At 45.5% G+C, this 24,275-nt stretch overlaps 1 protein-coding gene across 9 annotated transcripts in view; it reads right to left on the bottom strand.

Moving 5' to 3' along the window:
- ASB7 (ankyrin repeat and SOCS box containing 7) overlaps positions 1-24,275 on the bottom strand; it is a 190,343-nt gene that overhangs the window by 25,525 nt on the left and 140,543 nt on the right. For all 9 annotated transcript variants that reach the window (XM_069222794.1, XM_069222797.1, XM_069222791.1 and 6 more), the window contains one exon: positions 8,827-9,432. In XM_069222794.1, the coding sequence (XP_069078895.1) occupies positions 8,827-9,432 (606 nt within the window). The remainder of the gene's footprint in view (positions 1-8,826; positions 9,433-24,275) is intronic.

Below are 24,275 nucleotides of genomic sequence, written 5' to 3'. Positions count from 1 at the left end.
TATAACCCGAGTGCAGGCAGCAGTCATCCATCAAGGTGCCATCTCTGCTATTGGCTAAACTGTTGCTCTAAAACACTAGCCTACGTAAACAGTCACAAAATCGATGGTGTGTGTGAGATACGTGCAACAGTAGAGGCCACCTTACCTGCGCTTCTTCCCTCAATCAGCACGTACTTTCAAGACACTAAAAAAACACCTTGTCACATACCATTCGTCACAGTCTTTAGCACCTCCAGCGCCCAGTCCAACAATCATTATTGGTGCTCCCACTCCCTCCTCCTCGGATTCCCTCATTACCACCCAGCAAAAGTGCCCTTCATCTCTCCATAGCCGCCCTCCACCCCGCACATAAATTTCATTGGTATTATAGCGCAGGTAATGGCTGACTTTACTAATGTACTCAGCTATTTACATAAAATACAGATTTGCTCTTTGCAGTAGGCATATAAACCTTCTGCGCTTCTTTATGGCACTAAAACTGCCACTAGACAAGTCAGACCCTTTTCCCCCCAGGGAAACCACACACATATTGACAAAAGTGATATGGATATATATATATATATATATATATATATATATATACACACACACACACACACACACACACACCTACCTCTTTGGCCCACACAAAAACACCTGGGACCCCTCATGGTGGCCCACCACGCTAGGCCCTGTACCCACCCCCGCCAACCACGCAACCTCAGCATCATTCTAGACTCCTCCCTCTCGATGACCCAACAAATCAACGCTCTCACCTCCTCATGCTTCAACACACTCCGTATACTGAAAAACATTCAAATGGATCCCCACAGAGACCAGAAAAACTGTCACTCACGCACTCATCAGCAGCAGGCTTGATTACGGAAACGCCTTCTACGCCGGCACCACTCTAAAACTCAAGCGCAAACTACGCGCATCCAGAACTCAGCAGCACGACTCATCCTCAACCTCCCCTGACACGAACACATCTCTCCACACCTCAAATCCCCCCACTGGCTCCCCACTGACAAAAGGATCACCTTCAAGATCCTCATCCTCGCACACAAATCACTCCACAACACAGGCCCTGCCTACCTCAACGAGAGTCACCTTCCACACCCCCACACGAAACGTCCACTCAGCTGACCTCTCTCTCGCCTCTGTCCCCAGCATCAAACACACCACCACCGGGGGCAGATCCTTCTCCTACCTTGCACCCAAAACCTGGAACGCCCTCACAACCCACCTTCACAAGACCCAAAACCTACTTCTTTTCAGGAAGGGCCTCAAAACCTGGCTTTTCGAACAGTGAACCTCCCAGCCCCTTTCCCTCACGGGTGAGTAGCGCGCTTTATAAATCTTTGATAGATATATATATATATATATACACACACCTACATAGATCTATCTATAGATATATATCAATGTACATAGATATATCTATCTATATATAGAGCACTATATATATATATATATATATATATATATATATATATATATATATATATATATATATATATATTTATTTATTTTTTTTGTATAGTCCATGGGGGGCAAAATGGCCCCCAGGGAAACCCTACAACATCTAAAAAAAATATATATATATTGCCCCCACAGGGGGTCACCCTGCCCACGGGCGACCCCCTGTCATTTTAGTTATATTTATTTTTTTTATTTTATTTGTTTGGGGAAAAAAAAAATTCCGCGGGGCAACTGTGCACTGGCTTGAAAGGGGGTACACATGAGAAAAGTGAGAACCACATTTAAATCCCACTGTGGCATCACAAAGGGCTTAGGCATTACATGTGGAAAACCTCTAAGGAAACGCATCGCAACAAGAGATTTGAACAAGGACTGCTGGTCCAGAAAATGTAAAAAGGCCATCAAATAATGTTTAATGAAGCCGAGAACAAGCCCTTGCTGGGTCAAAGACAGATCAAAAAATACATCTAACAGTTTTGCCTGCCATGGATCTGTCTGGCGGGTACTGCACCAAGCTACAAACTTCTCAGCACCCGGTGTAAACAGATTTCATGGAAGGACTTCTGGCTGTTAGGATGACATTGACTTCAGGTGGGAGGTCACAGGAGATTAACGGTTGCCATTCAATCCCCACCCATGGAGGTGCAGGTAGTGCAGGTCTAGGTGGCAGACCCTGCCCTGCTTCTGTGATGTAAGGTCATCCTGAAGCGGGTGCCTGACTGGAGGACATATGCTCACGCCCACCATTTTCAGGTACCATACTCTCTTCGCCACTAACATGGCTTGGGTCCAGTCTTTCCTGATCTTCAGAATTCTGGGCAGGAAAGGTGGCAGAGGAAACCAGTTCACAAGTCCCATGCTCCACGACATGTGGAATGCATCCCAAACGGTGTGCCTTCTTTAGAACTCCAGTGGGCAAAAATTTTGACATTGTGTATTCTTAGTGGTGGTGAAAAAAAAAAAAAAAAAAAAATGGGCCAGGCTTCTCCACATTGTTGAAAGACGCCTTGCACCACTTTTGGTGGTAACTGTCATTTGTGATCCACCAGGTGTTGGATTTCATCCACCCTAGTGTTTAAAGCTAGGTTGTATATCACCGGAGAAATACCTTGACAATTCAGCTATTCAATAGTTTTAGAAGCACAGAACCTCCTAACACAGAATGCAGGACCCCCACCCCACCCTGCATAGTGCAGTACCAAATGGCAGTGCTGCTGCCTTTGAGACTTACAACAGCCTTCCCTTAATGGTGGTAGGAAGGCTTTTAAACACCAAGCGAATCACCTGCAACTCCGGCAAACTAATGCAGAGGTGGGTCTGTGCCAGAGACTAGAGTCGACTCATCTCCACCTCTCCCGGTAGGGGTGCATCAGTCACCATCTTTAACTCCGGGTGAGGTAAAAAGAAAGGTCTACAGCCACCACTGCAGACCTTTAGTCTCCACTGAAACCTGGACGGAGTCAGACATGTTCCCTTGGTGATGGGCCGACTGAGCCTTAAGAGCCCACTGCACAGTTCACATATGCCTTCTGGCATTGTCAGCTAGCAGGGTATACGAGGCTAGCAGGCAGAGAAGCCTCAAAGCCATCCTGAATGACGCCCAGGATAGAGGCTGAAACATTGCTATCACAGCCTGGATATTCTGGACTCGCTGGTCCAGAGAAAAGGGGCGAAAGGCCATGGTATCTAGGATAGCTCCCACGAAGGGGAGCATTTGCCAAAACAACCTGTGCAACTTCAGCAGGTTCTGAGAGAAATCATATGATGTTGAGAGATTTGCCGTTATCTGGAGGTGGCCCACAAACAACTGCAGCGGGCCCACCTTCAACAACCAGTCCCTGAATTAGGGAAACACCGGTCGCTCGACATCCCAAAATAGGCAGTGAACTCTGCATCACCTTTGTGATCACCTAGGGGCACTCATGAGCCCAAAGGGGAGCACAGTAAAATTCCTCGTGGCCCACCTGGAACCACAGGTAGTGCCAGTAGCCTTTACGACAGGGGTGTGGAAACAGGCATCTTGAAGGTCCAACACCATCCAGTTTCTGGGATCCAGGACAGATAGAACCTGGGCCAGAATGAGCATCTTGAATTTGTGCTTTCACATAAAGGAGATGAGAGGGAGAAGGTCTAGAATAGCATGAAGGTCTTCATCCTTTTTCCACATAAGCAAGTAGCGGGAATAACATCCAGTCCCCACTTCCACTCTACAGATTCTTTGGCAAATACTTTGTACCGCCTGGAGAAAGATGGACAGATCTTCCTCCGAAAGCTGCACTGAAGTAGGTGGCAGGTGCAGTGGGTTAAAAAAAAAAAAAATGAATGGTAGGAAGTAGCCCTGTTAAACAAATTGAAGGATCCACCTTTTGGACATAATATTTTGCCACCACTGAAGGAAGTGGCTCACTGTCTCCAACTGGGTGGCTTTGTAACACTAAGGGTGCATAAAACAATTTCTGAGGTTATTACCAGAGGGGCAGGAAATGGAGCTATATGCTGACCCTCATTGCCAGGTTGTTGTCTGTTAGGCACATGACCTTGACCTCGAAGAAAGACCTGTGAGGCCTTTTTGTGCAGGCAGACACACCTGGTGCCCTTGATGTGCCAGCCCGTAGCATATCCCCTAAAAAGGAGATTGCCAGACTGAAGACAAAATGGCCCACAAACTGTGCCATGACCTGGCTCTCCTTAAAACATTGGAGGACAGAGTCCGCCTCTTCGCCAAACAGGCGGGAGCTATTGAAGAGCGTGTGCCAAGAACACCTAGAGGTCCCCAGAGAAACCTGTGAATCTCATCCAAACATGGTGCAAGAGCGCCAGATTCATTCTTGTAGCCCATTTAGATGGTCTACGATGTCTAGCAGGACAAATGATGAATCTGGCTGCATCCCAGCCATTTTTGATGGGTTGGCACAAAGAAGGTTGTAAGTCTTCTAGTACTGCCAGCATGATCTTGGCAACTATATCCATTTAGTGTGTTTGTGTACCATCCATGCAGGCAACTAGCACTGTTAAACCCGGAGGCTGGGCTGACCCAGTAAAATATTTGTTTGTCAAAGGTTTCTATAAATCTGGAGTCTCCATCAAGAGGAATAGTCAGGAAGGCGTTCGGGTTCACTCTGCTCAGCAACATCTGCACCAACTCTCAGGAGCTGGATGCTGGGCTAAGAAATCATAGTTGACTGGCAACTTGGTGGCCGACTGCGGGGTCAGGAGTAACATGTCACTAAGGGACTTGGTAAAGGGGAGGAGAGGTTCAGTGGTACCTGGCCAAGCTAAGGGATCTCCATCAGCACATTAGTTTTTACCTCCATAGTAGGGCAGTGGCAGTCAAGGACCTCAGCAGCGCTTCTTATCTCTATTGTGAAAGATCTCCACTGCTGGTCCAGGAAGAGAAACGAACCCATTATTGAGTGAGGAGTCCAACCCACTGAAATCTTGTAGGTCCTATGTACCAACTCTCCTCATCACAAGGTGGGGCCAACTCCTCTCCAACCCCTCCACTGTCAACTCCATATAACTGGCTCTGGTCACAGCAAGGAAGTTGGTGTTGTGTTGCAGTGCCTATGTGCTGGTGTGCAGTAGTGTAATGGTTTTGCAGTCTGATAGCTTGAGTATTGGCTGTGCCATACCAAGATACGGACACTATCTTGGTTGAGGTCAAAACAAAGTAGGCTTGGAGTTTGACCCTACACTGTTGTGGCTCCCCCGTGGCAGCTTTAGTAGACTTCTGAAGGACCAATGAAGATTTTGGCGCAGGACCTGAATTCAGCACTGATGAAGTCGCAGAACCCGAAGTAGCCTCAAGGGGAACAGATGCCTCTGAGAAAGGAGTGGCTGACAGAAACACGACTGAAGGCCGCTGCAGATCCTTGGGACCAAAAAAGTGCCAGAGAGTCAGACGTGTGTCAAAGATGTGCAGCATGCCCTCTTGAAAGGCTTCGACCTGATGCAATGTCGCAGGCAGCCCTAGGAACTCTGGGTGCATCGGAACTAAGGATGGAATCAGCTCTTCAAAGCAACATGAGTGAGACAGTCAGGCATGGTGATGTCCTGGTGCCTTCTCTGGGGGGTGGGGTGGGGGGGGGGGGGGAGAGGAAAGAGTGGTGGTAAGGGGTACAGTGCCACTTGGAATTCTTATACCTTTCTTCTTGGATTTACCCGAAGACGTCGACTGCAATTAAAATATGCTGCAGGAATGATGTCAGGAACTTGAGAAGGAACTGGAGTTTGATCTGTGAGGAGTCTTGTGGTTATTCACAACGTAGAGCTTTACTCTGCATTCTCAGATGCATTGAATCCAAGCATCAGAGGTACATCTTGTGGGGATTAATCTAAGACATCTGCTTGCAACGGTCCCTATAAGTCTTAAACCCTGTAGTTTTCGGGGGTGGCATGTTCCTTTCTACACTGGAAAAGAAAATGTTTAAGAAAAATCTCTTACCGGAGTGAAGGAACAAAACTCTGGATTCACACCTACCAGTGTGGAAGCAAAGCAACTGATGTCAGTGAACATGAGTTGAGCTTATATGTGGCTATATCCATCACGTCTGGAGCGCAATGTAGTTGGCCAACACCTCCTAGCGTTCCCGATCCAGTCTGGCATCTGGGGACATTCACAAGGTAAGGAATCTCTAGTTAAAAGTATCCCTCAGAAACCTTTCATTAATGATATGCCAAGCTTGGACCTGCAGTCATTGTTAGTACTTCTAATTGGATAAAGAACTACTCTTTTTATGCTGGAGGAAGGTGCTGCTCCTCACTGAGGAGCTACCTGAATCCGTGTCATTATGGACACGATTTCTAACACGGGGCTTTTTACTAACAAATAATTGCTATGGGGTGGGCTATCCTTGTTAGGACAATGGAAGCAAAGCAAGACTACTATATCCGGACTGCACTAGGTTTTCAGACTAAAGTCATGACTGGGAACTGTGTCCATGATGGCACAGAGGAAAGTGGTCGCCCTCCTCCTTGCCATACTTTAAAGCATCTCCCTGGTGGCATGAAGCATACTACAAAAGACGTGTATAACAACATTGTGAGAAGACTGTCCCATTAAAAAAAGCAAGAACAGTTGGTCAACAAACTTTGCTGGTTCCTTGAAATTTACCCACCAGTGCAGCTCATTAAACCAGTGGTGTGCTCTTGGTACTCAATAAGTCATATTAAACATTGTGCCATGTTAAAATAAGTCTGCGTGGGAGTTCACATAGTCTTATGTTATTTAGTAGTAGATGGAGATCAGCTGCACACTTGCTACATAACACGCTTAACTGAAATAATATGCCATATCTTGAAATGAAACTTAGTTTTTAATCATTGGTCACCTACACAAATGAATTCCGGGCTGCTACTCACGCTGCATAATATAGTTCGGGTTATGAGGATTTCTGAAGGAGTGGCAATTGTTTTTAAACCCATCTGGAATTGCATACTTTGACGTCTACGTGTACACACACAAATGTTTTACATATTATTTTAACTGCGTAAATTCCACGTGGTCTATAAACCACTGCGTTACGATAGGTTCTTGGAGTAAGAACCTGCTGAAACTGCATTGGTGCCTCAGGACAAGAATGCATTTTAACCTGCCAGAGTTTAAGTAAAAATGAAGGATTAGTTCACCTTTATGGCGACAGTTACTCTCTTTTGCAAGCTCTTCCCCATTATAGACGTTGTGGGCACCTTACTACCTAATGAATGGACCGGAAATAGCTTTCACAGCTGTTAATTCAGAACTTTTGCACACGGGGTTGGGGTACAGGAACACCTAGATGCATCGTAAACGCGCACCCTCTTACATAACCCTTGCAAGATCTCATCTTCAAGAACTCCCAAGCCCCGTTTCTCCATTTTCGCAAGGAGAATCCTCTACAATTGAGAACGAAAAGGGGAGGAGCAGAAGTCATCAGGCAAGCCTGGTTTAGGAAAACAGGTTGCACGTTATTAAACAACGCACCATTCCGGACCCAACCGCTAGATGTCGGGATAATTAATGCCTTAGTCTAGAACAGCCTGAGACACCTGCAGTACACTCAGCGAGGCCTTTTCTAAATGGCTGCGATTAACGTGTTTGTTTTTAGGCGATCGGTATTAGATTACATTAGTTATATAATAAACTTACCTGCTACCTTGAATTCATAATGCTTGCGTTAATTGACACACTGCAACGCATCTTCTGCCGTCTGTTGACTGAAGCTGGACCACGGACTTATGTAAGGCTGCTTAAAGCTTCCATTTGTACTGACTGAGTACAAGTCTACTATTCTCTCCGAGTCAAAGATGCTAGGCTCTTCACTAACACTCACGCATTAGGAACATCTTCACATATTGCAAGGAACTTTCGAAATAATTTTTAGGACTTGAATTGGTCTTCAATGGTATCTTTAGCATTGGGCCTTCAAGAACACGGTGTTCCACCAACTCCAGTAAACTGAAAAAGATCTGAATCTACCTCTTTAAAAGTAAGATTTTTTGGACACTGGACATGACTGTAAGTCCCTATGAAATGCGTTTATTTTTAAAGATAAGCACCAAAATAGACTACATGTATTTTACAAGACTTTTCCTGTGTTTGTTTTTGAAGTAAGTAGATTATATGTTATCCCCAGCACTGACCGTTTCGCACGTCAGAATGCGCTATAAACAATGCAAACACACATGCCAAATAGTGAACGCGAGGTGATGAAGCAAGGAGCACTAATACAATCTGTGCTAACCTCCTGGTGGCAAATGCACAACCAGGAAGACCCATCAAGACTTAAAGCCTATACAGGGCTACTAGAATTATGTAGCTGGGGAGGAGCAAATAATATGGTAGGGTCGACTAAAGCACATTGCAAGAAAAGGCTAATTATGTGGCTTCAAGGTTTACATTTTGTGATACTACTACCTCATTATTTTGTAATTGTTGCACGTTAGCACTAGCTGGGCAAAATGCACTTCTCATTAGTGCCAGTTTCCCACCCAAATACAGCAATAAGCTACAGAAAGGTGACCAATCAACCTTTGTGAAGGGCCTTGCACTGTGCAGCAACACGTGTTGCTACATTTTTAGTGACTTTTGGTCAGTTTGTGCTAGATTTTATCTGTTAAACCCTGCAGATTATGCAGCAGATGTTGAGTTATGTGACAAATCCATTATTATGTGGGAAAGGTTACGACCACAAAAATCGCTTAATTCCAATGGCCCTGCGCTCTTTTGTAGTTCATTAAACGGAAAATAGCCAGTGGGAGCAATATGATATATATATATATATATATATATATATATATGTTTTTTTTTTTTTTTATCGCACAGAACGAAAGTAATGAAAGGAAGGAAATCTTGGTAGAGACCACTGATAATTACGCTATACTTACTTGTAACTTCTTGTAGAAAATCCAAACAAGGCCGGCTTGCTGCAGAAATGCTTAAAGAAACAGCCAAGGGCGCCTGACCCTCATAGTTCCGAGTGTTCGTATCTGCCCCGTAATTGTACAACATCCGGGCACAAAGCACGTCATCCCGAAGGGCAGATAGGTGTAAGGGTGTCTGTCCATCTTCCAAGCGCCCCAAGTTTGTGTCTGCGCCCCTTTGTAGAAACATACGGCAGTACGAGTGGTTGCTCTTGATGACTGCGTACCGCAGCAGGAAACCGTTCTGAATGTCGATGTTGGCATTGTGGTCCAGCAGGATCTTAACACAGCTGGAGCGCTCTCGGATGATGGCCAGCTGCAGAGGAGTCGTGCCCTTATCACTGAGGGGGTCCACTTCCGCCTTGAACTCTAGCAAGAGCCGGACGAACGAGTCCCTGCCATAATGCGCTGCCACGTGCAGCGGCGTCCAGCCGTCATTGCTCTTGGCATTGATAATGTCTCTCTTGTACTCCGACTCGAGCATCAGGCGTGCAATCCGCGCCCGGCCGTGCATCGCCGCGTAGTGCAGGGCTGTGAAGCCTCCAATCAGATCTTTCACGGTGGGATCGGCTACAGCAAATCGAGGAAGAGAGAAGAGAGTAAACATTAGTACGGATGGAAATAACAACATGTTCATGCTTTGTCAAACGCTCACCATAAAAGACGTTTGGCAAGCAATTCACCTTAAACATTTAGGATAGAAGTAAGCAGTGGCGAAGTGAACCCTCCACTCCCCAATTTTGCAGCTTAAGAAGGAGCTGCCAGTGGGTCGGTGAACTGGGTGCCTCTAAAATACTGATTAGCTATGGAAGGTATTTTCTGTCTGCAGGTAGAAAGCTCATTAAGGAATACCACGACTCATAGGTGTGGGGCATGGGCGGATATGCATATTAACGGGGGAAAAAAAGAAAGATAAATGATCAAAGTAGGAAAAATCAGACTAGCAACAGAAAAAATAAGCATCAGAGCGATAAGAAAACGTAAGCATGAGGGGAAAAAAACAATGGTAGGCGGGCAAAATAAAGAGGTGGAAGAGGAAAGAATGATGGCATAAAAGAGAAAAAATTAGTGGAGGGGGTGATAGGAGTGCCTGGAAGAATAGAAAGAAGAATAGATGGAAGAGTGAAAGAATGACTAAGTGAAATGTTTAGTAAATGGAAGGTGGAGAAAATGGACAGATAGGTGGAAAGATGGCAGAAGGAAGAGTTAAATGACGGATGGGAAGGCGAAAACATACAGATGGGGAAGGATGGATGTACAGCTAGAAAGAAAACAAAAAGGGTGAAATGAACTGTTCTAAGGAAGGATGGGTTTGCTCTCTTTATGTGCCAATATGATTAGAGGCACGGTCCAAGTGGGGGTATTTTACTTTTCTGGCTACTCCATGCATGTAAGCTTAGGTCGGGGACTGTGGGCGGGGGTAATACCGATCCCGATTAATCACCATAAAAATTGAGTATCAAACAGAAACAATTAAAAAAATATGCATCTAACAGATTTGTTTTCATCGTCTGCCTTACTAAGAAAGGGTTAACAGCTCGTAGGTCGCCTGTATGTTTTTGTACGTTTTACATTTCCATATAGTCGCATTTAGGTGCCACAGTCTTATTCCAGCAGGCTGTGCAACGTGCTTGCCTTTTCTTGGAGGGGGTTCTCGTTTATACTGCACCGCTACAATTTTATTAACAGATTTTTTTCAGGGACTGTCTTTTCTTGGAAGTACATTTAAAATCTGGTTTAACACAAACTATATGCTGAACAAGAGGCAAAGGCATCACCTTTATTTTCTCAGCAGCCATGTAAACAAACCATACCACCAGTGAAAACATTATCAGAAAACAGTTTCCGAACTGTACCTGGCACGAATCCATTAGAAAAAGCAGCGAGCGACTACATCTGGATTCAGTGGTGTGTAGCGCCACCCGGAGGACTATTAGTGCAAGCAACCTATTAAGCCCGGTCTCAGGTAATTTTACACAGGTTTGAACCCACCTCCTTTGAAAATATGGAAAAACCTCAAGGTTATTGATATTTTTTTGCTATATTAAACACCGCAAACTCGACCCGAAGGTATTGGAACGCTTTACATTAGCACCGGCCCTGGCTGCCAAATCCTTTTTAGGTGAAGTCTGCGTGAGCTCATGCATTTACTGTTTGAAGTGTTGCACAAATACTTTGCACACTGCCTCTTAGCTAGGTCTGACTGCGCTGTGTCAAGTTAGCAGAGGGTGAGAAAAGATTAGTTTATGGTTTGCGTGCGAGACTTATTGTTTACAATAAACTTCGAGCCCACCTATGGCTTACCATTTGTTGGTTTCTGTGCCACTCTTCGTTGCAGTCTCCTAATTGGCCAGTGCAGGCCGAACTCATTTCTGTGGAGCAGGGACCGAGCACAGAATGAGTCAACTAAATCAGTGTTCGTCCCCTTCTTTCCACATGATTGACGTACTATTTCTTCTCCACCCTCACACTTCCAATGCACCCGCCTCATACTTCTTTCACCCTTGTTTTGTTTCTTCTATAACCCCTGGTTCCACCGTCTGTCATTGCTGCATCCCTGCCCTGACACTGCTTCGCACCGCACCCCTGCCTTTGTTTTTAAATGGCTAAAAATAAGGGGAAGGGGCTATGAAGCGGTCAGCGCTGACCAGCTCATACTGCTTTTTTCTTCTTTTTAAAATTTGTCTTAGTCTACACTTCCTTTCATGCAACACGGTGTGAAATAATTAAAGACATCCTTCTAGACCATAACTGGAGCAGCGAGTTTGCTATTAACTCATCACCTGTGTGGCGCAGCAGAAGTTAAATGTCACTGGTGTAATTACATAAGTTGCAGTTGCACATTCATTGCAAGTTCAAGCACGAACGTTGTACAAAACGTTAGCGACACAACATCCCCGTTGGTGTTTAGCAGTCAGCAGTGCTCAGTAAAGTTTGTGCCTCAAGGTGACTGAAGCTGTGTAGCCGCTACACATGCACCTCCCTCTTGCCTCGAGCAAGGTTCCCATTTTTAACAACTGACACTTGCTGCTTGTCCCATCCCAACGGGATTCCCTACCAATGAATGTGCCTCCTTTTGCATACAAGGAAGCTCTTACTAAACCCTCGGATTCTCCCCTTCGAGTTCCTGTTCGGTTCTTCTGCATGCGTGCGCCGACAATCATATTTACGCTGTAAGCAGTGAACTCGAAACATGCGATGGAAAGGATGTGGCGGTATGGCCAGAGCTTTTGATTTCGGAACTAGGTTCAAGTCTCGGCGTCTGCTCAACATCCTGTAACTCTGGGCAAACCATTAATCTTCCGGTACCTAAAACAACCAAAATGAATCTGTTGTTGTGTAATGTAACGGGTGCTCATGTAAAGTGCTCAAATACCTTCGGGTTGAGTATGTGTTATAAAAAGCACTGGTAGAAATGGTAAAACAAAACCTATTAACAATCCACCAAGCTAGTCGAGTCATGACAACCTACACAAGATCAAGTTAAGTTAGAGGTGAAATGACAAAGCAGTTCCTTTACCTTACTATATATCTTTCTTAAGGTATTTTATACACCTATCTCATGCGCCGACATCCTAATGGAAAATATTACTATACACTGGAAAACAGAGCTGCTGTATGCTGCCCACCTTTTCGGGACACACAAAAGCCGATCATTTGCAGGACCTCCTCTTTGGACTAGTTCACAACAATTCCATATCTGTGTCATACTATTGACTTATAATTTCCTGAATATCCCTTTCCCACCCTTGTACCCCCCATTCCAGGGTTCATGTGTCTTATTCTGCTTATTGGAAACTAGAAACAACAGTAGGATAACCTGCATACCGATTTAGCGACCCTGCTAAAACACATGCCAGACTCTTTACTTGCCTGGAAGAGTTAATTCATGCTCACTTAGACTTCCCATATGGTGTCCACGTTGCTTCTTGCCTCCCATCCTTCCACTCTCCTGTTGCTTCTTCCCTCCTGCCCAACCACCACCCCAAAAAAAAATATATATATAAAAAAAAAAAATCGCTATGACAACCAGCGCTGGTCCAGTCATAGCACTTTTTTTTTATTTTTGCCATCCTGTTGACGGTGTTGCTTGAACTGTCCATCCTGTTGTCCATGTGGTCTGTTCCCTCCATTGATAACATTGTAGCCCTTTTCTGTGGTGGGTGGGCAATGTAGCCAGCGTCGACCGTCACAGATTTTGTTCTTAAACTAGAGCTATGCTGCACAGCAGCAATACTACGTTGCAACATTACTTTGCAACATGGCGGAGACATTAGTAAAGCCACTATCTCTCGCATCGGTGAAACCTATTGGCTTTGCCAATGCTTGCTCTTGCTGCTTGCTAATCGGACCCCTTCAACCAAAGTGAAGAACCACCAGGCAATGATGCCTTATGACTCCAGGTGCAATAGGAGCCATCAGATCCCAAGTAAAAGAATAAGAGGCACCCTGTGGGCCAACTTTCACCTTTAACTGTCTGCAGCAGACCTTTCTCGAGCGCAAGATCAGTGTGTCTTCTACCCTCTATCTATGAGGCTATTAACCCGGTGCTCCAGGCAACTGGGTTGCCCCTGAAAGTATTCTGCCTACAGGGTAGCCTCCCTCCTGTGATTGATGAAGGGCCTCTTGACAGAAACTCCCAGGATGCCTCTAATGCTGTGCTGTGCTTAATTTAAAATAAATAAATTAAAAAAAAAACAAAAAAACAAAAAAACACAAGTGCCAGGACCCAGGATATGACTAAATGCCTCAGACAGTGCAGTAAAATGCCAGTAGCAATGACCTGGACGTACTGCTATGACTAATAGTGGATACTGCATTGCTATACTGATGTGCTGAAAACATCGCCACAACATGGACTGCCATAAAAAAAAAAAAAAAGGACCGTGTTAAGAATTAGGTGCCAGTGGGAAGCAATGGCACACATTAACCACTGCTCTTTTGAGAATGACAGGTTAAGTAAACCTTCATGTCCCAATCCAGAGAGCAAACGCTTCCATGAGCGTCATGGAATCTCTCCATTTGATATGGCTGAATAAGGATCTACAGGTCAACAGATCCCCAGTCCGGACAGACAGAATTATAATGTCAGCACTGTTTAACTTTCTCCAGCAAGCCAGTCGAATTCACATGATGTTAGAGGCAGGCTTGTCCTTTGTGTTAATTGAGTATATGTGCTGGATAACATGCTCATATCATTTTTATGCTGCTTTTTGACGGCCAATCATGTTGCTCACTACATCCTCCAATCGCCATCGACGGAGCTCAGACATGCCCTTGGGCTTTTTAGCCCCCCCCACCACTCACGGAACTCCCAGACTTTAGCTAGTTAGAGGCAAAACTCACGATGGGTCCACCCCACACCCCTTGACCTCCCCAGAAGACGAATATCCATAGTTTACAAATCCCTAGTACTGAACAAACCCTACTCCTTCCACTAAGGGGGCAATGGTAGACTGATGTGGGTGCACTAGAAGCCACGGAATGGGCAAGGGTCCTGATGGCGCTTAGAGAGGCAGCAATGACGACATGCTTTTGCCCACTACAATACAAATACCTAAGCCAAATGTATCTGACCCCGCCACCCCCTCCACAGCCCCCACCTACCAGGACCTGTGAAGCATGTATGGAATACTCCGACCCCCTCCGATGAAAACAGTGAGTGACTTTATTCACACAGTATGGGATTGTATAGTCCTCCAGCCGTTCTGGAATGTGGTAGGAGACACCAGGAACTGTCCTAGGATACTCAATCATCCTAACCCCCAAAGTAGCCCTTCTCCAACTGGAGAATGAGAAGGGATATACCCATGCAGAGAGAACCATCATCAAACTAGGTCTGGCAATAGCAAAAAGGGATATCACAAGTGTCTGGCGACAGGCAAGAGCCCCTGTTGGATCTTGAAGGGCAGAGATAGACTTATATGGGTTTCTCACATATATGAGTCATGGGAATGCCTGATGAAACACTGACGAATATCGGGGGCATGAGGGCATAGGAAAGATACAAAGATTGGGTGGACTAACTCCCTCAGAAGCAAAAGACATGTAACACGAATCAGGAGCTGGCCCAGCCTGAACATTCACATGCATGGGGACCATCCAAGGGGGAAAAGGTAGGTGTGGCCAACCGATGAAGATGGCAGCTACACAATCACGGAGCTCCTGAGCCCGGGACCGACAACCTTAATTTCTTGTCTGCTTGGGGTAACCTTATAACACCAAGGCATTGTCCCGATTAACACTTACAAAGGGGGTGAGCTAATCCTACTGATACAGCCCCTCACATGCCTAGAGACCTGGTTGGCTCTCCTGGACACAATGATGATGGAGGACCTCCTGACGCTCACATGGAAAGACCAGAGAGGCTGCAGCACAACACTGGCTGCCTGGGGTGTGAACAGATAAAGAAACAATGACACTCCCCTCCCCCATCTCCACCCCCTCAATCCAATATAGGGTCTTTCCTTGAGGCGGCTTCATGATGCAGAGTGACGAAGTAGGGGCACACTGGGGTGGCACTGCTGTAGGGGTCTGACGTTGGAAGTCAGAGCCAGCGATACCCTGGGGCCAGTGGCAGTAAATGGGCTAGGGGCAGAGTGCACGATTAGGGATGCCATGCATGCTCTGTGGGCTGGGACTCCAGCACCAGCACTGTAATATTAGTGGCGAGACCAGCGAATCCGGATGACTATGCATGGCCGCAGCAGTGACTAGAGTTGCCGGCCAGCAGATACAGTGGGCCTGATCCTCCCACTCCCACGGCCACATACAGGACGACGGTGCAGTGCAGGAGGAGCAGACTGGTGGCTCCCTCCCTACCCCTTTCACAGACCCCTCAGACAGATTCTAAGGCCTCGTAGGCCGGTGCCCCACATGTGGCAGTCAGAGGCCTGGCTGAGAGAACACCAACTCCTGCAGGTGACAAAGGGAAATTGCCTGCGTGCTATCTATCCTGCGCCGCCGTGTCACTGCGCCTCCGTGCCCCCCATGTGCACCAAACTGCAACAGAGGCTGTGATGGATTGCGCAAAAAAAACCAAAAAAAAAAAACCTGCGGAGCCCGCCCACTTCGTCCTTCTGCCACTGACCTTTGGCCTTACCCACAGGGCCTCCTTGCGATACTGCATGGTTAGTTGTACCTCTCATGCGACCCCGGGGTCGTCAAGAACCGGACAGATAGACAAAAGGAGCAACCTCAGCAAGGACCACTGGTCTCTCTCACGCTCCTATGGTAGATTTGCTGACACAATGGGCAGTACATCCCGATACGGACCATACTGAATAAGCACTCAGGGGCCTGCATAAGTGGCAACACGGTACTGGGTTTACAGAGACCTGAACTGTACCCCAAATCCCCTTCCCCCCCATCCCCGTGGGTCTTAATGTCACAGCGTGCATGCCCAACCTCGTGTTCGCACCCTCACCTGTTGAGTACAGATATTTGTTGGTGCCCTTGTCATGACTGATCATTGCCAGGGGATCGAGTTGCTTAGCACCCACCATACCCGCTGGACATCACCTACTACTGAGTTCACGGTCTACTTATCATGGGCCGCACAAGAGGCAAGACCACAGAGATCTAAGCCCAAACTGGATCCCAGTTGACCCACTCAGACAGCTCCCCTATGATGCTAATGAAAGACTGCATACCCCCAACATACACTGGAAGTCATACCGAGGGAAATACGAGAGAGTCTGCAACGGGCAATTAGAACAGCGATTTGGGGTGGGGGTGGGGGGCAATACCTATGGACCTCTCCCTCAAGGATGGCCATAAAAAAAAACTGCCAGGCAGGGTCAAGACCAACAAGGCCAACATTGCAGACCTCACACCCTGGAAAATAGATTGCACTGCCACTATTGCTCAACTTCAGCGCCAAGTTAATATCTTATATGACTGGGTTGAAGATGCTAAAGGGCGGGCACGTCAAAATAATGTCAGAATCATCGGATTACCAGAAGAAATTGAGGACACTAACGCATTATGTGGTAGACTGGCTGCGAAACACAGTGGCACCGACCAGCCTCTCAGACTTGCTCACTGTAGAAAAAGGGCACCCGCGGCCTCTGGTGGCCCAAATACTAACAATTATGAAGAAAAACATTGCGGTCTTTATATCACTGGGGTGTAAGCACCAATCCTGATGGACAATGCCAGAATGTCGCTGTTCCCAGACTACACGATCTTGGTCCAAAGACAAAGAGCCTCCTTCCAGGGGATCGAAAGAGAGTTGCATACTGTAGGGGTTTGGAATTTAATAAAATATTTCCTTGTCCATGAGAGAGGTAACTTCATAAATCTGCTTGTTCTATAAAAAAAAAATCCACTTGTCCTTTTGGTACCACACAGTGCTGCGATACACAATGGCAGCAATCTTTGATTATTCCAGGGCTCCTACTATAGTAGGGTTTGAATTCTAGAAATTCCTGTATTTTGCCACCTTTCCACAGATCTACATACTGGGACTGGAGATAGGGTTACGCAATAGTTCCAGGGTTGGAATACACCTTGAAGTCTGCCAACTTACATGTTTTAAGGGTTTTCACCAGCCTAATCATTTCCAATGTTGAAAGGTTGGAAATTTACTCTTGACATGGGTCAGAAGAAAAAGGTCTTCCAGGGTTGGGGAAGAAAGTAGTTGGAGGGAAAGTGAACTTGTTAACACTCAACAGATTTTCGCATGAGCAAATCTACACATGGATATTTGCTTGTGCTAAAACGCAGTACAAACATTTTCTAGGAGTACGATTTCATGACCTTCTGTAAATTATTGTGAATTCATGAAAGCTGTAAATCTGCACTAATGCAAGGGCATATATCATGGGTGCAGTTTTTTTCCTTTAAGAATTGGGCCCCTAATTAGGTCTTGAAATAAAATTTTAATAAAAACAAAATGTATATCTATAGACCGGCTTCACTGTGAGTGACAGCATTCTACCATTTCATAAGAGACTAAGTAGTTCTGTTCAGTGTCAGAAACTACTGTGGCAAAGTGTGCTTTTTGAGGCCAATAAATATTATTGCTTTTTGCCAATGTTTCTTATAATGGTGAGGGCCTGGCAGCTACTGCAACAATAGAGTTTTGCAAAAAAACGTGTCAAAACTAGACCAGCACTGACAAAACGAAAAGTCTGACCGCCAATGTTAGACCCATTTGCCAATGATTGCTTATTTTCATGTTTGTTATCTATCATCTTGTTCAAACTGGTTGCACTGATTTTTCCAATATAAATATTTTTTGGGGAATACTAGCACGAATCAACACATTTTAGTACATTATGCTTAAAAGGAATGGTACCTAAAATTTCACAGCAGTTATGCAAAACACCTTTTTCCTAGTTGCATTAATTGTGAACATTTAACCTGAAAGCAAAGACTTATCAATCTTGCTTTCAAGCTTCTGCAAATATTTGAATTTAAACAGAGCATTCTGAGAGCATCATACATAGCCTCATATTGTTTAACTTTACAAACGTGTGACCACATTTTTATACTAGGACCACTGTCTGCATGCAGTGCCATTTGAGCTTACAACATTTCCTTAAAGCGTTCTCCCTGACAATAAAGACTTTGCATTAATGAACCATAAATACAATTATGAGCAACATTAACACATGGACACAAATATTACCTTAACAGCAGGCAATGCTGTTCCCTGATCCATATTGTGGTACTGTAAACGGTCAGTCGAACCAACAAAGGATGTGCTGAAGGGGGTTGGCCCTACTTGTCCCAAGGACATAATAAACATGAAAACTTGTGGTCCTTGACCTCAAACAATATGTCCTGGGAGTTGGGCCATAGGAATTCCACACCCCTGGTGTACACAACCTCTCCTATGCCTTGTTATTCACAGACAGGCTCCAAACAATCCACAACCAGAAGAGACATTTCTTTGAATCTCCTGAAGCCACCTGGGACTGGCTGGAACAAACATTCCCACAAACTCACAAAAAAAGGGCCTTCACAGTCTCTTCCGCCCAACACACATCGCCCCAGAGACGATGATGTGGATTCGGAGCAACACATACAGGGGCCTGCACCTCCAACATTGAGGCAGGCCCTAGAAAGCCAGCTGGTGGTGCGAGTCACCGCAACCGGCTTTAGAGATGATAGATCACCTTCCATGACAAGCTCTTCGGCAGACAGCAAATCTAACGGAGACTCAGAGGGTAGCATGGCACTGTTCCCCTCCATTGCCCCGCAGACAGCCAGGCTGAAGGATCAGTAAGTATGTAAAGGTTGAACCTGGCCGAACAGTGAACTTAAGGACTGTCCACAAGCAGTGCCTTCCAAGACTTTCCTCTGCAGTGGCGAACAAGAGGCGGCTCAGGTGATGCTTGTACACATTGCCTTCTGTACAACACATAATCAAGACTGCTACTGACAATCCTGAGCACTGAATAATACGTGTTCCCCCCCTTGGTGATTTCACTACTATTATTTGGGTGTCGGATCCCTGTCTTGGACTAAGTTTACTGACTCCCATAGAGTTGGTCACTGGTGCTTCAGAAATGATAGTGGGATCTGCCCAACTTACCCCACAAGAAAGTGCACAAATTGTGTTTATTACTGTTATTATGGTTAGTTATGCATGTTTGGTCGAATAGATTAGTTCCACAGGACCTTGTACAGGGGGGTATATTGTTTGTTTCACAGACAGACATCGACCCAATTGATTTATGCTAATAATATCGCCTCCTGTATGCCTACATTTGTTTCCTCACACTTCTGGACGTTCAGAGAGGACATGTTGCACACCAGTATAGTGTAATCACCTGGAATGTCCAGGACATGGGTTCCATACACAAATGCCACAGGACACTTGCTCAGTTACATTGCAGACAGGCACACATAGCGTACCTACAGGAGACTAATCTCACTACCCTAGAGGCCCTTAAACTATGTAAGAAATGGAGGGGGTCAAAGATTCTACCCCACATACTTCACCTTCACACGAGGGGCAGCCATATCGGTTTGCTCTGGGGTCCCCTTCATGGCTCAGGACACTAGGACGGACACACAATGCAGATATGCCTTACTTTGGGGCACCCTAGACGGACAACCAGTGGTGTTGGGAAGCATATACTCCACAATATACAGCAAGATGTATTCCTCACACATCTACCTACGGTCTTAGCAGAATGAACGCTATATCCTTGGATACTGGGTGGGGAATTTAATGCAGTGCTCGATGTGGACATAGATCATTCACAACCTCCTTTGCCAGGCACCAGCACGATTTGTCAGGCCAAGGCCATATAGAACTAGATACAGGGTTGGACACTAACGGATGCCTGGTGTAACTGCAACACCCTACAGGTGCGCCTGGATCGAATCCTTAGCACTACATAGCTCCTCAATAATATCACCCACACCACATACTTAGGAAAAACCCTATTAGACCATAACCCGCTGGAACTGACACTGTCCTGGGGCCGATACCGACTCCTGTAACCACAGGGCACCTACACCCCAAGCTACTAGAGGATAGTGAATTCTGCGATACTTTGGCAAAAAAAATAATAATAATAGATGTCTACTATTTCGCAGAGAATACCAATACAGTCTCCTCTCCACTAGTGGAGCTGTGGTCCAGGGGACATCCATAGGTACGATTGTGGAGGCTTGACAGACGGTCCACCTTGAGCTAGTGTGTGTTGAAGAGGAGATGGGTCTTCTAAAGAAAGCAAGCATGATGGCCCCATTTCACACATCTGAGCTAGAGGCAGCTAGGATCAATTATGCAGGCCTCCTTGAGCACCTCTGCGTCAGAATACTAAGCTTACGTGCATAAATCCCACTCTGAAACCCACAAATTGGGCGCACTATTGGCCCAGATCAAAGAAACCCACTCTTACATTCCTATTACTAATGTTACCCTCCCAGATGAACTTTGCTATTACACAATTTTACTTTAATGCCGAATTCCGTGCCTATTATGCGGATCTTCACTCCCCACCTCCCCTACCCACTTGATGGCAGGGCCCTAGGAGATCCATTCCTTTCTGCATGTTCTAACATTATCCCCACTTTAATGCCATATACTGGGAAGCCTTAAGGGCTCCTTTGGACACTGGCAAAATCCAAAAGGCCATTAAGGAATCACCTCATAATAAAACCTCAGGAATGAACGGATTCCTGGTTGATGTTTCATACCACTTATTAACCGACTAATACCACAGTTGGAACATTTATATAAATCCTCCTTGAAAGAGGGTGCGTTACCTTTCACCACAGGACAAGCCAGGCAAGGTTTGTTGAAACCTGGCAGAACCCCTTCTGGTATGTCCTCCTACAGACCGCTGTCACTACTCAACACTGAATTCAAGATTTTGAGCAAGGTATTGGCTTTGTCCCCAATCGTATGGCTTCCCTACACATACATTGATTGTACCATATTATAGGCGGTACTAGAGTCCACAACCCATGGGCTGGATGCCTTTCATTGGATTTATGGCAGGTATTGGCTACCTTGGGATGGGACTACATGCTGACTGCTCTTCAACGATTTTGGATGCCTCACGAGTATATACGATGGGTCGAGCTACTATACACCTACCCCACTGTGAGGGGATTAGCGGGTGCATACATCTCGGACAAATACCCTATTTTTCATGGCAAGAGGCAAGTCTGCCTTCCTATCATATGTTACTTGTGATAGCGTTGGAACCACTGGAACAGAGACTTCGACAAAGGCCACAACACTGGGGGGATATTAATTGGACGCACATTCCACAAGACTTCTCTGTAAGCAGATATGTTACTTTATTCTAAAGATCCAGGTACACATCTCCCCACAGTTACTCTGACATTTACAGACTTTGCAACACTCTCCAGACTCCACATAAACTTTTGACAAGTCACATGTATTTTTATTTACAGATGCAGAGATGGGACCAACCGTCTTTTTGTGATGAAACCATACAGGTGGCGCACACTACATTTAAACACTTGGGAATGCAGGTGTAGAAAGAAATCAATGGATTTACTGGATGGGAACCTGCAAAGAGCAATCACATCTCAGGTCACAGTTCACTTTCTGGATCACATTGCCTTTGTCGGTGGCAGGTCATCTTACGCTTGCCAAAAAGGTGATGCTCCCACGCCTGCTTTACTATTTCATGAATTTACTTCTGGTGATTCCAGCCTGATACTTAAAACTTTTAAACACTCTCCTGGATAGACTTGGTGTGGGGCAATGGAAAGAGTAGAGTGAGCCTTGTTAAGGTACAGCTCCCTCCTGCCCCCCAGAGAGCAGCGATATGGGGGCCCCAAATAATGCATAGAAGCCCAACTGCAGTGGCTTTCCTACTGGTTAGCTGGTCATAACCTTAGCAAAATCGATTATACACAGCACATGCTAGATTAGGGGGAAGCCCGGATTAAAAATTGTATACTGAGCGGCTCCTGACCAAGAGATGCAAGTCCCCCATAACACTTACTGGGGCCAGGTGGAGGGAGGAGGTAGAGAGATAAAAGGTTAGAGGAGAGCAAGGCACTGAGCCGTGCAGGGGATAAAAAAAAAAAAAAAAAAAAAAGGTTGATAGGCATTGAAGGATTCCAAGAGTGCGCCCCATTCTAGTGCTAAGACACAGATGATAACTGAACGTATGCCTCAGACTACCTCGGGACATGTCCAATACCTTGTGCTCCTCTGAGGTCACCTCTGCCCAGTTTCTCTGTACAGCGAGAGCACAACACTATCCTATGGCTTAATGAAACCACTACTATGCATAACACCTACCTATGCACCATAAAACAAATTGGATAAACGTTCATTTCTACCCAACGCCATAAACGTACACACAGCTCAATGTCTAATTCAGAAGGGTGAGGGGGGAGCTGTCTTGTTAAGAAATAGGTGTATAATACTGCTACTTTGATATTACTGATGTCAACAACTGATACATAAACAGTAGGTAGATAAGCTATGTGCATCATGAATAGAATGCAACAACTTTGTGGATCTTGTGATTCCACTGAATACAAGATCCCCTCTTGCGCGTGAGGGATTGGTTGCACCTAAAATTTTTGCCTGTTTTTAAAAAAAAAAAAACCAATACAATTTGCTCACAAGGTACAGGAGGAGGGGGTGGGGGGGGGTGCAAGGGGGGAGTGGCTCGGAGAGGTTAAATGAATATATATGTCTACCATGCCCCCAACTAAACTGGGCAATAATCCTTCTGCCCCCTTGGGAGATATGGTGGGGAATTAATCCTTATAAACCGCTCTCCAAATCAAATTGGGCAACAGTTAATCAGCCCCCCTCCGGGATGAAGGAGGGAGGATCAGAAAGCCAACTGTACGGTAGCAAAATATTTTTGGTTAAATAAAATAATGGGGTGTGTCTCTCAGCCTTACATCATGCCCCACCCTCACCCCTAAAACTGATCAGTCTTTATGCTCCCCTGCAGACTAAAGCATCTCATCCCAATGGCAAGCAAGAGGGCATTTCATTCTTTTGGGTGTTATTTTTATATGTTGGCAGGATTGTTTAGCTAACTCCCAGTATAATCCCACTTGCAATGGTAAATGGCTGCACTTTTTGGGTTTGGGTAGGCTGCCACCTGGAAACACCTACCAGACCTAGACAGTTCTGAAACCTAGCCATCTGGAGGAGTCCAGTGTAGTGTGCGCTGCATGTATCCCACACCATTTTCGTACTTACAATGCCCTTCAAAACTTAAATGTTGATTTAAAAAAAAAAAAATGTAAATAAAAAAAAAACAAAAAAAAACAAAAAAACACACATTTTCCTCACATGGTTATGAGGAAATGTTCTGGAATCTGTGGGGAACCACACATTTATTTCCATACAGCATTTCCCCACGTTTCCTAATAAAAATGATACCTCACTTGTGTGGGTGGGCCAAGACCTCGACACAAAGGGCCCTAAAGTGCTACTTAGGGAGATCAGCAATAGGGGTAGCTGCGGGATTTAGGGCCATGCTGGGCTGCCACCCATGGAAACCTACCAATTACAAAAACTTATGAAAAGTTGACAACCAGGAGATTCCAGGGTAGTGTGCTTTGTGTGACTCCCACGAGGAATTCTTAAACATAATGCCCTGCAAACCTCAAATGTTGCTTGAAACCATGCATTTCCCTCACATTTCTGTGATGCAAACTTCTTGAATCCGTAGGCATCAACACTATTCCTACAATTCAACATTCCTCCACTTGTACCAATAAAAACACTGTCACTTGTGTGGTTGGTCCTAGTGCCAGTGATAGGAAGGGATCAAACTGAGGTCAATAGGGACCCCACCCACATAAGGGCTCCCATGCTGTTACAGGCACTAGGTCAAAAACACAACAGAAGGGCAGAATTTTTATCAGCACAAGTAGGACAATGCTGGTTGACAAATTTTGTGGATCTGTGATGATTCTGGAAGTTTATCACAGAA

The sequence above is a fragment of the Pleurodeles waltl genome, chromosome 3_1, assembly GCF_031143425.1.
Source record: "Pleurodeles waltl isolate 20211129_DDA chromosome 3_1, aPleWal1.hap1.20221129, whole genome shotgun sequence".
Classification (NCBI taxonomy): domain Eukaryota; kingdom Metazoa; phylum Chordata; class Amphibia; order Caudata; family Salamandridae; genus Pleurodeles; species Pleurodeles waltl.
This window is presented reverse-complemented; position numbering and strand designations above follow the sequence as displayed.